At 41.4% G+C, this 18,255-nt stretch overlaps 1 protein-coding gene across 1 annotated transcript in view; it reads right to left on the bottom strand.

Moving 5' to 3' along the window:
• Nucleotides 1-4,726: 4,726 nt before the first annotated feature.
• LOC105280616 (dual specificity protein phosphatase 10) overlaps nucleotides 4,727-18,255 on the bottom strand; it is a 44,509-nt gene continuing 30,980 nt past the window's right edge. The window contains exons 2-3 of the mRNA XM_026974498.1: nucleotides 13,503-13,937; nucleotides 4,727-7,687 (exon numbers count right to left, since the gene is read on the bottom strand). Of these exons, the coding sequence (XP_026830299.1) occupies nucleotides 7,272-7,687; nucleotides 13,503-13,937 (851 nt within the window). The 3' untranslated portion in view covers nucleotides 4,727-7,271. The remainder of the gene's footprint in view (nucleotides 7,688-13,502; nucleotides 13,938-18,255) is intronic.

The following is an 18,255-nucleotide window of genomic DNA, read 5'->3' as shown; positions in this document are numbered from 1 at the left end:
CCGCAGGAGATGAGATTCGGAGGACGAGAGAGGTAGAAGTTCTGAGCGTATCTCGACTGGCGCTTTTTCAATTCGACTCTTTTGTATTAATTTGAATAACGGTTTCCCATATTTGGATCTTGTGTGACAAGCTGCAGCGAGATGCACCGCCCCAGGAAACGTAATTCGATTTAGAACTCGAGATAAGATTCAGAGACCTAGATTTAGATAGAGCGGTGAAGAAAAAGAAAGGAGATCGGTCGGTCGGCGACGCACGCGACAGTGCGGGCCATTGAAACAGCTCGGCAGCAGAGTTTTGAATCGGCAAAGTTTGGTTTTTTATTCATAAAATAACTAAATAATTTTTTTAATATACAATATACTTGCACGCACATACGCAATGTAGTTTACATCTTTACGCTACGTTTCCTAATCACTACTAGCTGTACATTACAAATCGTTGGGATCTCTACTATCCGAATCCGTCCCAGGCTGTCCTCAAACCAAACCGAGTCTGCCGTCTCGTTCGTGTCCTTTCGAAATGTACGCTTTGATCCTGCCGGGTTTCTCGTCGCGGAAATCATCCCGTTTTTTATCTTACTCCGCTAAAAGGGCCCCAGAGATGACTTTCTCCGTGAAATTTGGTGAAGCCTGGCTCCCCAAAGTACATATAAAACTGTGTCGAGAGAGATGTGACCTGGTCACGCGTTCAAAGTGTAAGAAATGTGTCGGCTGGTTCGCAGGAGGATAGCTCCTGGAAAGCGCAGCGAGGCATCCCGAAAGGACGAGCGACCCTACGCGCGTTAAGGGGGGAGCCTGCTTTAGAACGCTGAAAATAAGGTATATTTTACGAATTGTTTTTGGAGAAACTATACAGCGGATCATTACAAAACTTTGATGCATTTATTAGTACATGTTTAAAGATAAAAAAATTATTTTTTGATTTGAATATATCGCCTGTAGAGGTCGTCCTGGAGGCATTGCAAATTGGTGAGCATTCTCCTGCCTCCGAATTTCGTCTAAACTGAAAAATTGAAATGTGTTCTCGTTATTTATGAATTCCCATCGTCGATGAACCAAAGAGAGAAGAAAAATGTTGAAAAGTGCCAAAATGGTGGAGTTTAGAACACAAAAGTACGAGTTTTAGGCAAAGTTGTTGAACTTTTTCATGCAAAAGTAATGTTTTTATGAATATTAAAGGTTCATCGACGATAGGAATTCATAAATAACGAGAAAATATTTCACTTTTTCAGTTTGGATGAAATTTGGAGGCAGGAGAATGCTCACCAATTTGCAATGCCTCCAGGACGACCTCTACAGGCGATATATTCAAATCAAAAAATAATTTTGTTTATCTTTAAACATGTACTAATAAATGCATCAAAGTTGTATAATGATCCGCTGTACGGTTTCTCCAAAAAATTCGTAAAATTATACCTTATTTTCAACGTTCTAAAGCAGGCTCCCCCCTTAACAGGATGATACGACGACGCTGCAATAAATAATTGCCAGTTTGATTGTGGGCTCGCGCACCCAGCACGGCATTATCTAATCGTAACGAGCTATTTTTGGGACTGACACGATAACTCTCAACGGCACATCAGATTTGTTTGAGAGGCTTCCAGGCACCTTTGACAAACGATGAGCGCAACAAGCAGCTGCGAACTTGCACTTTGCGCGATTTCGCTAATATTTCACGATCGTTTTATGAATAAAATGTGCCCGCGGTGGATGACTCGGGAGTTCCATTGAACCAATCGAAAATCGAACGTCCAACGATTCAAGGAAATTGCAGCGATCGAGCGTGATCTCGATCGACATCTAGAAACAATTGAGTCGTTGCTGGTTGATCGAGTTGAAATGAAACGAAAATGCGGATTCTTTTACTGAAGATCCAAATTATTATCTTCCAGTGTCATTTATCGAAAAGCTATTGGGAGAACAAAGTTTTCCGAAGTCTCGAGGATAACCGGACGATCAATTAAGAAATCATTCTCGCTCGCTCGTTCGTTTAATTAATGAGAAACGGCACGCAATTTATGTTTGTCGCAAGTCGTCGCTGTTAGCTATTGCTAATGTCTCGATAAAACACGCAGACACTTTATGACGCAACAGGTACTACATTTCCATCGACCCTCCTTCTCCGTTCACGCGGAGCGCCGGCAAGGTAACTAATCGTTTAATTGCCTATATATCATGCGTCTCTACGACTATTTTTTGTCAGTTCTCTGTCGTTTTTTCGCAAGGCAACGCTTCGCTGATATGTACCGTTCTTTGAAAGTCGACTGATCAACCGAATTCGTCGTCGCTGACAAAATCCTAAGGAACTTGGTTCTTTCACCCTCTTTCCTCTCCTCCTCTGTTTGTCTCTTTCTCCCACGCGATGGCTTCCCCACGAAAAGTTATTGTCATTCGTAATTAAGTCATTAACAAGGCGTCCCCGCGATTGTGATTTTTCGTTGGTCTAATCGCGAGATCGTTGTTACATTACACGTTGCGGCCTTTCCTTGTTTGCTCTACACCAGCGAACTGTGTCGCGCCAGGGCACGCACATTTCGCTTCGGAACAGTCACTCGCGTTGCGCTTAGTCATGCCTTCAAGAGCGATTCGGTTAGGTAAACGTACATGGAGCGCTTACGTACAAATTCACTTAGAAATAACGATCGATTCCCAATCTACGAAAAATAGCGAAATTGAGGAGAACTATCCCCGCTGTGTCTATAGATCTATAATATTGATTCATAGATCTATAGAGTATAAATCTGTAGTATTGGAATTCAGAGTGTCAGTCGCGTGAACTGTTCGATGTCTCTCGTGAAGTGAACAAATCGACGCAAGCAAATACAGATAGGAATAAAAATAATTATATATATTAAGAGAAGGCGATAAATTCGCCGAATAAGATTCTGTTCCCTTAAGGGGGGAGTCTGCTTTAGAACGTTGAAAATAAGGTATAATTTTACGAATGTTTTTGGGAAAACTATACAGCGGATCATTATAAAACTTTAATGCATTTATTAGTACATGTTTAAAGATAAAAAAATTATTTTTTTATTTGAATATATCGCCTGTAGAGGTCGTCCTGGAGGCATTGCAAATTGGTGAGCATTCTCCTGCCTCCAAATTTCATCCAAACTGAAAAATTGAAATATTTTCTCGTTATTTATGAATTCCCATCGTCGATGAACCTTTAATATTCATAAAAACATTAAGTTAAACAATTATTTTTGCATGAAAAAGTTCAAAAACTGCCTAAAAATCGTACTTTTGTGTTCTAAGCTCCTCCATTTTGACACTTTTCAACTTTTTTCTTCTCTCTTTGGTTCATCGACGATGGGAATTCATAAATAACGAGAACACATTTCAATTTTTCAGTTTAGACGAAATTTGGAGGCAGGAGAATGCTCACCAATTTGCAATGCCGGCGACGCGGCTGCACTAAGATTTCTCCAGGGCGACCTCTACAGGCGATATATTCAAATCGAAAAATAATTTGTTTATCTTTAAACATGTACTAATAAATGCATTGTAAATTGGTGAGCATTCTCCTGCCTCCAAATTTCATCCAAACTGAAAAATTGAAATATTTTCTCGTTATTTATGAATTCCTATCGTCGATGAACCTTTAATATTCATAAAAACATTACTTTTGCATGAAAAAGTTCAACAACTTTGCCTAAAAATCGTACTTTTGTGTTCTAAGCTCCTCCATTTTGACACTTTTCAACTTTTTTCTTCTCTCTTTGGTTCATCGACGATGGAAATTCATAAATAACGAGACATATTTCAATTTTTCAGTTTAGACGAAATTTGGAGGCAGGAGAATGCTCACCAATTTGCAATGCCGGCGACGCGGCTGCACTAAGATTTCTCCAGGGCGACCTCTACAGGCGATATATTCAAATCGAAAAATAATTTGTTTATCTTTAAACATGTACTAATAAATGCATTGTAAATTGGTGAGCATTCTCCTGCCTCCAAATTTCATCCAAACTGAAAAATTGAAATATTTTCTCGTTATTTATGAATTCCCATCGTCGATGAACCTTTTAATATTCATAAAAACATTAAGTTAAACAATTATTTTTGCATGAAAAAGTTCAAAAACTTTGCCTAAAAATCGTACTTTTGTGTTCTAAGCTCCTCCATCTTGACACTTTTCAACTTTTTTCTTCTCTCTTTGGTTCATCGACGATGGGAATTCATAAATAACGAGAACACATTTCAATTTTTCAGTTTAGACGAAATTTGGAGGCAGGAGAATGCTCACCAATTTACAATGCCTCCAGGACGACCTCTACAAGCGATATATTCAAATCAAAAAATAATTTTTTTATCTTTAAACATGTACTAATAAATGCATCAAAGTTTTGTAATGATCCGCTGTATAGTTTCTCCAAAAACAATTCGTAAAATATACCTTATTTTCAGCGTTCTAAAGCAGACTCCCCCCTTAAATTCGCCATTTTTCTCAGAAATAAGTTGGGAAGTCCAACGCTTCAATCTCCATCGCGCCTCTTATCGTCTAACAATTATATATGCTTTTATAATTACGATCGCACACTCCTCGGTTCCTGTAGGCTATATAGAGCGTCTTCGTGCTTCGCAAATCTCTCCGTCACACTCGCATTGTACGCATCATTATCCCAACAAACGACTAGATCACGATGGTTGGACCTCAACCAGATCCTTAAATGCTAAAGGAGCTTAACGGACTAAACTATTCTCAGTGAACGATATATTATTATCATAATTATTTCTTGCTCTTTATCAAATAATCAACCTTGCGTTGCAATCGCAATATACAATCGTAAACAGGTGAGCTCCCGCTCTCGATTAATGGTCTCGATCGATTCGCGCTTTATCACGCTCGTGTCGCTCCGTTCTCTTCCCTGCCACCTTCGCTCTATCTCACTCTTCGACTGACCTGGATGTATGAACTACTTATTAACGATCGTTCCTGTTTTACTTAATTCTCGTTTTCCTCCGTAGGGATTCATTGTTAAAGTAACATTCCGTTTTACATGATGACTTGATGTACAGGGTGCCTCGAAAGGAAATATGTAGTACCACTCATGAACTCATTATTACTCATATGCTCACTTATCCGGTGGATGGTAAAATTGCGTTTCTGAAGAAAAAAACTTCTCCCTTCTCTCCCGCTTACAGTCGCATTTTCGTTTATCCATTAAATATATTTATTTAATTCTTCTCGTATAAAAGCCTTTAAAAATCATTTTCCACTTGTCGATACAAAATAAAATATTCGCTAAAACAGAACTTTTTGATATGACGGTAAATGAAGCTTCTTCGAAAATGTAACCGCATCGTGTATACACGTTCATCGATTCCAACGTCGAAAATGAAGTCGTCTTTATTGTCACCGCGTGCGCGCTAACTTATATTCGCAGAGAATATGTTGTGTCGGAAATAGAACTACCTGAGACTTTACTCGCTGCAAAAGCATAACTTCGTTAGTTTAACGGACTAGAACTTCCATTACTCTTTCTTCGTGACACCCCGTACATGCTTACTCGACGGCATATCTTCTTCGCACAGAAAATAATTCATCTAGAAAAAGAATTCGTGCCTGATGTGAGGAGAGTCAACCGAGAGGCAAACGTGCGATTTACCCGTCCTCGTAAGAGCTTTCAGAGCTTCAAGATCACATTGCGGAGAATATATTATATTTCCAAGAGAGTTTCATCTGTCTCTTGTAAACGATACTCAGAGAACTGCCTTCCCATACACACACAATTAATATGGTTGTAAAGTTACTATTTTCAAAGAGAAGGAAAATTAAATTATCAGATATAAATATAATTACAAGATTGCACACATGTATATACATTATACCGTCACTCTCTCTCTTTTTTTTTCTCTCTGCTTTTTCAACTAACATATTAAAATCGCGAGTACATTATGTTCTCTCTAAAGTAAAGTAACAGTTAAATAATTAACGAAATCAAAAACCTAATGATCACCGTTAATTTTCGTTTGCAATAACTTCTTTCCGCCCCTGAGCCCCTCTCTACCGTTACGCACGTCAGCTGCCTGTGATTAATCATTTGAACAGTCACTTCCGTCAATGCATCGCATCTTCCTCGTGCTTGCTTCCTCTTGCGCAAACAATGCCGAGCGATATAATCGGGGCCGCGGTTCGCACGCATAAAGTGTCTTCGAGCAAAAGTTCATTCAGTAATTTGCACATTGGTTCAACGCACGGCGACCCCGCGAGGCGAGCGTGCTCGGTCACTCGCTCGGCTGTTTCGCTTGCCTCTCCGTTGACTCAGCCAGGCTGTGTTAGGGAACACCGTGTGTGTCGTAAGTACAAGTTACGCTTATCATTCGCGCGAACGTCCACCGACAATAAATTAATCGCGACGCGCTGCTGCTCGTTATCGAAGTCGGAAGAGAGCGTGCCCGAGTTCCTCTCGTGCGAAATACTCGTGCGGCTCCCTGCCACTTTGCGCCTCTCCGCGTTCCGCGTAGAGAAATCTTACGGCCTTCCCCTCGCTATAAATCTTCCTTGCTTGGACACAGATATGAAGAAGATATTCGCTGCACTCGTAGCGTTGCTCAAGCTGGACGTTGTTGAAGTGCTAAGAATGCTAAAACTGACTTGTTGTCATGTCCGAGACACGTGAACTAGCTTCAGTGATACCCACGAAGGAGTAGTGACGAGGAATGTCGCGCATATCTTCTTCACGCGTTTCCTTTCGATTTTAAATAGCTTTTAATTCGATTAATTTTAATTTGATTTTAATAAGTTCGTCTGTCGGCAATGTCTGACTATATTCACTCTAAACCATCTCGGAACAATTATCGATATTCCGAAGGCACGATATTCGAGAAACCTAAAGATGTGTACCAAGGATATATATATAACGTTGTGGAGAGTGTAAAGAATCGAAGAGTCGATAACTCATCCAGACTAACAAATCTAAACATTTTAGGCGAAAAGCGCGAAGATTTTTCAAGGCCAAGAGCTCCGCAGACTCGACGAATCCCGGCGGAAACGACGTCTCATCTTTGCGCTTGCGGAACCCTCGTACGGTTGAACACGATATACATTCCGCACGATCTCGTCCATCCTGCCGGACAATCGTCCGACTTTTATCGTTTGGATTCGTCGCGAAGAGGCACAGGAAGAACGTCGTCGTTCGCTCTCGATGCTTTTGGGATATGTTTGTTGCGCGCGTTCGTTGCGGCGCCCCGACGCTGGTCGGCGTCGATGATCCGGTATTCTCGAAGAAGACCAAGAGATGCAGAAACGAGAGGAAGCTCCGGTTTCAAACGCTGCAACCGGAAGTGACCACTTCCTCGCTGCTGGACTGATGACTCCATCTACACTGGTGACAACTACCCGTCGTCGTCGACGTCGTCGTCGTCGCCGTCGTAGCTGCCGCCACCGTTGTTGATGATGTCGTCGTCGTCGGCGTCGGCGTCGTCGTCGTCGACGTGGACTCCTCTGCCGCCGAGTTACTGACATCGCCGGATGCCCGCAGGCCCTGCTCGAGTTCCAGTAACTGACCCATGAAGTTCAGATTGGGGCTGATGATCGGACGCGCGTTCTTCACCAGCTTGTACGCTTCTGCCAGCGTCAGGTCCTTATATCGCATTATGTAGGCGATCGCGATTGTTGCGCTGCGCGACACGCCAGCCTGACAGTGCACCAACACGCTGCTTCCGGCCTTCCGCGCTTCCTCTGTAACATCAAGACAAATTGCGAGATGATGAATGTGTCTTTTTACGGCTGATGACGGATAGATCGACGGCGGTTTCTCAAACTGAATTTCGCAATACGAGGATCGTCAAGGATTTGAAATATCAGAAGAAATTGTAAGATCTGGAAAGATAGTCGAGATTGACAGGTCGTATAGAGGATCGGAATGAAAACAAGTTGATCACAACAGTAGGAGTATTGGCCGTACAGTCTACGACCTAGGCGTGTGAACCAGGGATCCCGGAGAGTTCGAGTTCAAATCTGAGGCAGTCTCCTAGTTATTTTTCGCCTCTTACAATTCAGAAGTGGGATAAAATCCGCTACCCCTCGAAGACAGTTGAGATTCATCCGCTACCCCTCGGAGAGGAGGGAGTTGAGAAGCAGCTGGCCGGTAGTGAAGCCTGAACATGGAGGTCGGGACGGACTCAGAGGAGTGAACCAACATGGAGATTGGGAAGGACTCGGAGGAGTGAACCAACATGGAGGTTGGGAGGGACTCAGAAGAGTGAACCAAAAATGGATGTTGGGAGGGACGCGGAAGAGTGAACCAAAAATGGAGGTTGAGAGGGACTCAAGTGGAGTGAACCGACGATTTGGAGACATTCGGGGACGAATGTAATGTCAGGCTGGCCGAACTGTAAGATCTGGAAAGATAGTCGAGACTGACAGGCCGTATAGAGGATCAGAATGAAAACAAGTTGATCACAACAGTAGGAGTATTGGCCGTACAGCCTAAGACCTAGGCGTGTGAACCAGGGATCCCGGAGAGTTCGAGTTCAAATCTGAGGCAGTCTCCTAGTTATTTTTCGCCTCTTACAATTCAGAAGTGGGATAAAATCCGCTACCCCTCGGAGAGGAGGGAGTTGAGAAGCAGCTGGCCGGTAGTGAAGCCTGAACATGGAGGTCGGGACGGACTCAGAGGAGTGAACCAACATGGAGATTGGGAAGGACTCAGAGGAGTGAACCAACATGGAGATTGGGAAGGACTCGGAGGAGTGAACCAACATGGAGGTTAGGAGGGACTCAGAAGAGTGAACCAAAAATGGATGTTGGGAGGGACTCGGAAGAGTGAACAAAAAATGGAGGTTGAGAGGGACTCAAGTGGAGTGAACCGACGATTTGGAGACATTCGGGGACGAATGTAATGTCAGGCTGGCCGAACTGTAAGATCTGGAAAGATAGTCGAGACTGACAGGCCGTATAGAGGATCAGAATAAAAACAAGTTGATCACAACAGTAGGAGTATTGGCCGTACAGCCTAAGGCCTAGGCGTGTGAACCAGGGACCCCGGAGAGTTCGAGTTCAAATCTGAGGCAGTCTCCTAGTTATTTTTCGCCTCTTACAATTCAGAAGTGGGATAAAATCCGCTACCCCTCGAAGACAGTTGAGATTCATCCGCTACCCCTCGGAGAGGAGGGAGTTGAGAAGCAGCTGGCCGGTAGTGAAGCCTGAACATGGAGGTCGGGACGGACTCAGAGGAGTGAACCAACATGGAGATTGGGAAGGACTCGGAGGAGTGAACCAACATGGAGGTTGGGAGGGACTCAGAAGAGTGAACCAAAAATGGATGTTGGGAGGGACGCGGAAGAGTGAACCAAAAATGGAGGTTGAGAGGGACTCAAGTGGAGTGAACCGACGATTTGGAACATTCGGGGACGAATGTAATGTCAGGCTGGCCGAGCTGTAAGATCTGGAAAGATAGTCGAGACTGACAGGTCGTATAGAGGATCGGAATGAAAACAAGTTGATCACAACAGTAGGAGTATTGGCCGTACAGCCTAAGGCCTAGGCGTGTGAACCAGGGACCCCGGAGAGTTCGAGTTCAAATCTAAGGCAGTCTCCTAGTTATTTTTCGCCTTTTACAATTCAGAAGTGGGATAAAATCCGCTACCCCTCGAAGACAGTTGAGATTCATCCGCTACCCCTCGGAGAGGAGGGAGTTGAGAAGCAGCTGGCCGGTAGTGAAGCCTGAACATGGAGGTCGGGACGGACTCAGAGGAGTGAACCAACATGGAGATTGGGAAGGACTCGGAGGAGTGAACCAACATGGAGGTTGGGAGGGACTCAGAAGAGTGAACCAAAAATGGATGTTGGGAGGGACTCGGAAGAGTGAACCAAAAATGGAGGTTGAGAGGGACTTAAATGGAGTGAACCGACGATTTGGAGACATTCGGGGACGAATGTAATGTCAGGCTGGCCGAGCTGTAAGATCTGGAAAGATAGTCGAAACTGACAGGTCGTATAGAGGATCGGAATGAAAACAAGTTGATCACAACAGTAGGAGTATTGGCCGTACAGCCTAAGGCCTAGGCGTGTGAACCAGGGACCCCGGAGAGTTCGAGTTCAAATCTAAGGCAGTCTCCTAGTTATTTTTCGCCTTTTACAATTCAGAAGTGGGATAAAATCCGCTACCCCTCGAAGACAGTTGAGATTCATCCGCTACCCCTCGGAGAGGAGGGAGTTGAGAAGCAGCTGGCCGGTAGTGAAGCCTGAACATGGAGGTCGGGACGGACTCAGAGGAGTGAACCAACATGGAGATTGGGAAGGACTCGGAGGAGTGAACCAACATGGAGGTTGGGAGGGACTCAGAAGAGTGAACCAAAAATAGATGTTGGGAGGGACTCGGAAGAGTGAACCAAAAATGGAGGTTGAGAGGGACTTAAGTGGAGTGAACCGACGATTTGGAGACATTCGGGGACGAATGTAATGTCAGGCTGGCCGAGCTGTAAGATCTGGAAAGATAGTCGAGACTGACAGATCGTATAGAGGATCGGAATGAAAACAAGTTGATCACAATAGTAGGAGTATTGGCCGTACAGCCTAAGGCCTAGCCGTGTGAACCAGGGATCCCGGAGAGCTCGAGGTCAAATCTAAGGCAGTCTCCTAGTTATTTTTCGCCTCTTACAAAATGAATAAGAAATGAAAAGAGAACGTGGCGTAAATTTATTAGATTTAATCCAATATAATAATCTTCTTAAAAAGATATTTCTGTAAAAATGTAGATAATTTCTTCCAATCATTATTTTTCGGACAGGCGTTATTATCAAAGAAGAATTCGGCATTGATCCATGAGGCGGTTGATCGCTATTTCAGTATTAAAATTACGCGTCTATTTACGTCCGATTCGTAAACCTCTAAAGTTAGAAGATTGTAAGATTGCCGCTATCATTTCTTTTTTATAACACGCTGGAAAAAAATACGGACGAGCCAGGCTCGTAAACGCTGAAACGAAGCAGTCGTGAAACTCGAACGGCCGACACAGTTATGCAATATATGGGGGACGCTATCGTATCGCCAGTGAGTCACTGCATCGCCCGGATCCTATGCAGACTACACAGACGTTCTGTCGCATTGCAAGAGAATTTGACCACGCTCGACAAATTCCTCGAATGCTTTTTTTCTGAAGACGATTGCAATCGTGCGTTTCGGGATCTCACTACCTAGTCTTCGTAGTTGGAACACGGATTTCTAAAGATTAGTTATAAACGATAATTTTTTATTAAATCATAATCATTGATCGTGGTAACATATTGTTCGACAGAGCTACGATTGCAATATACATTTAACAACTTCGAGTCCGTGATTCTCGATCAGGTCCGTGCAAAAGTGCAAATCCCGATAACAGAGAAAAATTCGAAGAATGCCACCAGCAAGAGAATGAATTTCTCGAAAGCAAACCTTCACCAAGAGACTGAATGCCATAACGGAGGGTGCACAGACGGTTTACTCAACCGGCATTCCACCAGTTGCACGCTCGGAGGCAAAAGGAAAGGGAAAGAAGCCTGCGTCTCTTTTTCTCTCGTATTTTCGAACCTTTTCGAGCCCTTACAACCGCCACGCACGACCGCTGTCCTGCTTCCTTTTCACGCACGATGATCCCCCCTCGTCTCCTTTCAGATACGCACACGCATAGACAGCGCGTAAACGTGCGAGAGGAGAAATCGACGTCAAGGATGACGAGAGAGAAGGGAGGACACAGCCAGGCAGGGTCAAAGGATGAAAGGGGAGGGTCTCTTACGTTTCACTGATGCGCGCGCGCGCTCGCGCGTATGACTCATGCCTTCATGAATGAAAGGTTCTTCTGGTCTTCTGGCGCATGGGCGCTCTGGTTCAATGGTCCACCGGAAACGCCTGGTTACACCCTGTTTCCGTTTGCGCTGCTACCCGCTGCGAAATAACGGAATCAACCGCCGCACGACCGGAAGAAGGAGAACACCGGGTAATCCGCCACCGCAGCGATCGTAATGGGGATTACGTCGATGACAAAACGATTATGCAGTATCCGCCGTCAGAGACGAGAAAAAATTGAGTCGCATCGGTTTCCCGACGTGGTGCGTTATCTTCACGAAGTCCTCTTGGAAAATGCCATCGATCTTAAACTATTGGGTCGTCCGGAAAGTTCGTGCCGATTTTTAATAGATGGCGTTGGAACATGTCTGAATATATCAATGTTATTGAAAACATACGATTTATATACATATGCTTAAAGGTGACATTTAACGCATCTTTAGGAAAAAAGTTGTTTCAGATAAATTGATTCGTGTCAGTTTTGTACTCTTTTGAAGATGGAAGAAAACAAAGAACATTTTAGACACTTGATGCTTTTCTATTACCGGAAAGGCAAAAATGCCTCACAAGCAACAAATTCGATATGTTCTGTTTACGGGGAAGGCGCTTTAGCTGAAAGAACCGTACGTAAGTGGTTCGCTAAGGTTAGAGCTGGTGATTTTAACCTTAAAGACCAAGAACGCTCGGGCAGACCCTCTACTACTGATGATGACAAATCAAGACACTGATCGAGAATAACCCGCGCTACACGACACGTGAATTAGCAGAGATACTGAAAATATCGAAAACCACTGTCCACGATCATGTAGTGAAGCTTGGTTACGTAAGTCGCTATGATGTATGGGTTCCGCATAATTTGGCCGAAAAAAATGTAATGGATCGCATTTCCATCTGCGACTCGCTGTACAAGCGCAACGAAAACGTACCATTTTTGAAGCAATTAGTGACGGGTGACGAAAAATGGATCATTTACAACAATGTAGAACGAAAAAGATCCTGGGGTAAGCGAAATGAACCAGCATTAACCACTCCGAAAGCCGACCTTCATCCAAAAAAAGTCATGCTCTGTGTCTGGTGGGATTGGAAAGGAATCCTATATTATGAGCTCCTACCACACAACCAAACGATAAATGCAGATAAGTACTGCTCGCAACTGGACGAATTAAAGACAGCGATTCAGGAAAAACGTCCAGAATTAGCTGATAGGAAGGGCGTCGTGTTCCATCAGGACAATGCCAGACCTCATGTTTCTTTGACTACCCGACAAAAATTGTTGGAGTTTGGCTGGGATGTGCCACCTCACCCACCGTATTCACCAGACATTGCACCTTCAGACTTTCACTTATTTAGGTCTTTGCAAAATTCTCTTAGCGGCAGGAACTTCAACTCTTTGATCGACATAAAAAACCACCTTGAGGAGTTTTTCGCCGAGAAACCTAAGAAGTTCTGGGAGAATGGAATCTTCCAGTTGCGTGAAAGATGGACAAAGGTTGTGAAACAAAACGGTGCACACATAAGTCAATAAATATTTATCGACATAAAAAAATGTTGCCTTTGAATTTTCCTTCAAAATCGGCACGAACTTTCCGGACGACCCAATATCACGAAAACGACAAAAAAGGAACGGAGCAGAAGGGGGTGGAAGAGATTCGACTTCTAGACTCTTCTTGAACGCGCAACATGTTTCATGTCGAATTATTGAAGACTGGAGAAAATACGAGGTACTCGCCGATGAAGTCGAACGCCTCCTCGAAGTACTGCTTGAGGTTTTGATGGCCAGAGTCCGAGGCTGGTATCTGCCTGTACGTGATGCCCCGTTCCTCGTGGTAGCCGGGCAGTTGTGAGGTAACGTTCAGCACCCGGGTGGCGCCCAGGGCACGCAGTAGCTGCAGGTCGGCGGCGTCTCGCCCGTTACCGAGGTACAAGAACGGCAGCACACGGGACGCTGGATGGCTGTCGATGTCGGCCGGCTGCGGGGTGGGTGGACCAGAGATGCTGAGCACGGGGCATCCCGGTCCGGGACTCGTGCAGCCGCTCACCGTGGTCATCGTCGACGTCGTCGTCGTCGAGGGATCGGCGCCGGCGGTCACGGCACTTCCGCCACTCGGCAGCAACGTGTCCTCGCATAGCTCTCGATGCCGCCTGTGGAACTCGCGATGTCCACCTGAAATGAACAGAATCGTCATGATTCGTATCGAGATGCTGCATTCTCGATGAGATTGTGTACAGGCAATTTGCTGTGACAACATATTGCCAATTACTAATAAAAATATTAATCAATTTTATTAATAAAAATATATATAAATTTTAATTATAATAGTTTATATAATAGGTTATATAGATAATTATTAGTTGTGTAGGATATAATGTATCATCAAGATAATGAGTTTTAATCAGCCAGCAATAAATAAACAATCCTTTATTAGACCACCGTGGCAGTAAACCATAAAACAATTAGTAGCACTACGTTTCGACCACAATTTTCAAGTGAAAAGACAATACGTCTTTTTCTAAAAATACAAAAACTACATAAAATACAAAATAAAATGAATTTAAATCTTGTATAAACGTGTAAAAACCTTACTGTTCGAAGAAGACATAAAGGAAACCAACTAAAAGACCAGTAACACGAAGAGACGTCCGTAACCAGTAAGAGCCAGCAAACAAGTGAAATCAAGGTGAAGACCAAATATTTTTCAAAATAACATCGTATGTACCGGGTAACCTTTCGGTATCTTTCTGCAAATTAATCGAAGTCTTACATTTCTTAATAAAAATCATCTCTGCGATCTCCTATGTTTTTCTTGATGGGGAATGTTAATTTCCACCAGAGAATGTAAATTTCGACCAATCAAATTGTATTTTCTGTATTTTTGTATTCTTAGAAAAAGACGTATTGTTCACTTGAAAAGGACCAAAATTGTGGTCGAAACGTAGTGCTACTAATTGTTTTATGGCTTACTGCCACGGTGGTCTAATAAAGGATTGTTTATCCATAATGTATCATGTGATAAATTATAAGTAAATGTGGATTTATTCAGCTCATTAATTAGTAAAATATAGTTGGTGTGATAGTTAGACTTTTCAGTATCTCGTAATTGCATGCGCAACGTACGCAAGAAGATACTGATTTTATTGTCACAAGAATAGAGAGAATAGAGAATAGTCCCTGTCTGCAAGAAAAACGGTTTCATACCTAAATTATTCGCAACAGGGAAAGTTACCGCGAACAAAGCTAGACTTACTTTCTCAAACGCATACGGAACGTACACGGCGCTGGCCGTGTATCGATAAACAATGAGTGCACGGTCGGTCACGATACTATATCCGTTAGAAATGTTTCCCGTCGATTTATTGATTAGCATAGGATATAATGTCCGTACATTTCAGATTAATTATAACTAGCAGAAAATATCACCGTTAATTCCCTTCTTATTTTACGTCATTCGTATTGTCTTGCGTCATCTACTGACATTCGATTGAATCATTTTCAAAAATTGCAAGAGCAAACAACTAACTCGCTGTATGTATAAACCGAGAAAATTATATAACAAACGATCGAATATATAAATTTATTATTATTATTATCTTAAATTACAAACGCATATATCGAGAATATCTTACTTATATTTAAACAATTGGTAATTTTAAGAATCTGAAGAGAATGTATGATCCAGTAATATAACTACACCCTCAGAAAGGATTTCTGATAACAAGACGAAAAATATTCTTGACTAATTCAATCGTATTACAAGTATAAAAAATATGAAAATCAAACAATTTTTAATTTAAATCAGTAATTTCTATTCTTCTCTCTCGAATTAAATAAGATTGTCTTACTGTTTCGAGACAAGAGTAACATATACAAATTTATACTTATATATTCTTGTATGTAGAATAATTTGATATTAGCGCCACTTTATAGTAGGCTTTGTCGATGTCGACGCATCATTTTCTCACAGCCGCTCGTCGACTCGGCGCTCCTGCGTCCTTTATTTGGATAAAACGGCCAATATTTATGTGTTGCGATCGAAAATCGGGAAAGTGTTTCTGTTATTTACAATGAATAAGTGCAATACTCTACAAGAAATATTAAAAGATATGGAAATGTAAGTAAGTATATACAATATACTTACTTGAGAAATAAGATTCGAGATAAGACATTTCCATATCTTTTGCACTTATTCATTGTAAATAACAGAAACACTTTCCCGATTTTCGATTGCAACACACAAATATTGGCCGGTTTCTGCAGATTCTACAAATTCTCTTAGAAGAATAGAATAAGATGTCTTTTAGATCTCACAATATTCTTAAATCACGAATATTTTGAACTTGCTAGAAATTTTTATCTAAATCCTTCTGAGAAAATTAATGAGATAGCACCAAGATTATTTGAATCTAGATTTTCGAATTTTCTATTCAAGATTAAAATATGCTTCTTTTCAATAATAAATATGATTGTCGCTATAGCGATCTTATTTTATGATAGATTAAAGAGTAATTGCATTAAGTCCAGAAATCTTTTCTGTGGGTGTAGCGAGAGGGTTGACAATCGTCGTGTACCAGTTATAAAAGACACTGGTCACGTAATCGCGTAAACTATGTCTAAACAAAACAGGAGGACAAAACAGTTTAATCAAACAAGCTTGGAGTTATGATCGATGCCAATGGTAAGTATGAAAATGGAAGGCCAAGTGATAATCAATGATTACATCGCGATTAATCCGTGCACCCTCAGAAAGGATTTCTGATAACAAGACGAAAAATATTCTTCACTAATTCAATCGTATTACAAGTATAAAAAATATGAAAATAAAACAATTTTTAATTTAAATCAGTAATTTCTATTCTTCTCTCTCGAATTAAATAAGATTGTCTTACTGTCTCGAGACAAGAGTAACATATACAAATTTATGCTTATATATTCTTGTATGCAGAATAATTTGATATTAGCGCCACTTTATAGTAGGCTTTGTCGATGTCGACGCATCATTTTCTCACAGTCGCTCGTCGACTCGGCGCTCCTGCGTCCTTTATTCGGATAAAACGGCCAATATTTATGTGTTGCGATCGAAAATCGGGAAAGTGTTTCTGTTATTTACAATGAATAAGTGCAATACTCTACAAGAAATATTAAAAGATATGGAAATGTAAGTAAGTATATACAATATACTTACTTGAGAAATAAGATTCGAGATAAGACATTTCCATATCTTTTGCACTTATTCATTGTAAATAACAGAAACACTTTCCCGATTTTCGATTGCAACACACAAATATTGGCCGGTTTCTGCAGATTCTACAAATTCTCTTAGAAGAATAGAATAAGATGTCTTTTAGATCTCACAATATTCTTAAATCACGAATATTTTGAACTTGCTACAAATTTGTATCTAAATCCTTCTGAGAAAATTAATGAGATAGCACCAAGATTATTTGAATCTAGATTTTCGAATTTTCTATTCAAGATTAAAATATGCTTCTTTTCAATAATAAATATGATTGTCGCTATAGCGATCTTATTTTATGATAGATTAAAGAGTAATTGCATTAAGTCCAGAAATCTTTTCTGTGGGTGTAGCGAGAGGGTTGACAATCGTCGTGTACCAGTTATAAAAGACACTGGTCACGTAATCGCGTAAACTATGTCTAAACAAAACAGGAGGACAAAACAGTTTAATCAAACAAGCTTGGAGTTACGATCGATGCCAATGGTAAGTATGAAAATGGAAGGCCAAATGATAATCAATGATTACATCGCGATTAATCCGTGCACCCTCAGAAAGGATTTCTGATAACAAGACGAAAAATATTCTTCACTAATTCAATCGTATTACAAGTATAAACAATATGAAAATAAAACAATTTTTAATTTAAATCAGTAATTTCTATTCTTCTCTCTCGAATTAAATAAGATTGTCTTACTGTCTCGAGACAAGAGTAACATATACAAATTTATGCTTATATATTCTTGTATGCAGAATAATTTGATATTAGCGCCACTTTATAGTAGGCTTTGTCGATGTTGACGCATCATTTTCTCACAGCCGCTCGTCGACTCGGCGCTCCTGCGTCCTTTATTCGGATAAAACGGCCAATATTTATGTGTTGCGATCGAAAATCGGGAAAGTGTTTCTGTTATTTACAATGAATAAGTGCAATACTCTACAAGAAATATTAAAAGATATGGAAATGTAAGTAAGTATATACAATATACTTACTTGAGAAATAAGATTCGAGATAAGACATTTCCATATCTTTTGCACTTATTCATTGTAAATAACAGAAACACTTTCCCGATTTTCGATTGCAACACACAAATATTGGCCGGTTTCTGCAGATTCTACAAATTCTCTTAGAAGAATAGAATAAGATGTCTTTTAGATCTCACAATATTCTTAAATCACGAATATTTTGAACTTGCTAGAAATTTTTATCTAAATCCTTCTGAGAAAATTAATGAGATAGCACCAAGATTA

Source organism: Ooceraea biroi, chromosome 13, assembly GCF_003672135.1.
Source record: "Ooceraea biroi isolate clonal line C1 chromosome 13, Obir_v5.4, whole genome shotgun sequence".
Lineage (NCBI taxonomy): Eukaryota > Metazoa > Arthropoda > Insecta > Hymenoptera > Formicidae > Ooceraea > Ooceraea biroi.
Note: the sequence above shows the minus strand (reverse complement) of the source record. Positions and strands in the feature narration are given on the sequence as shown.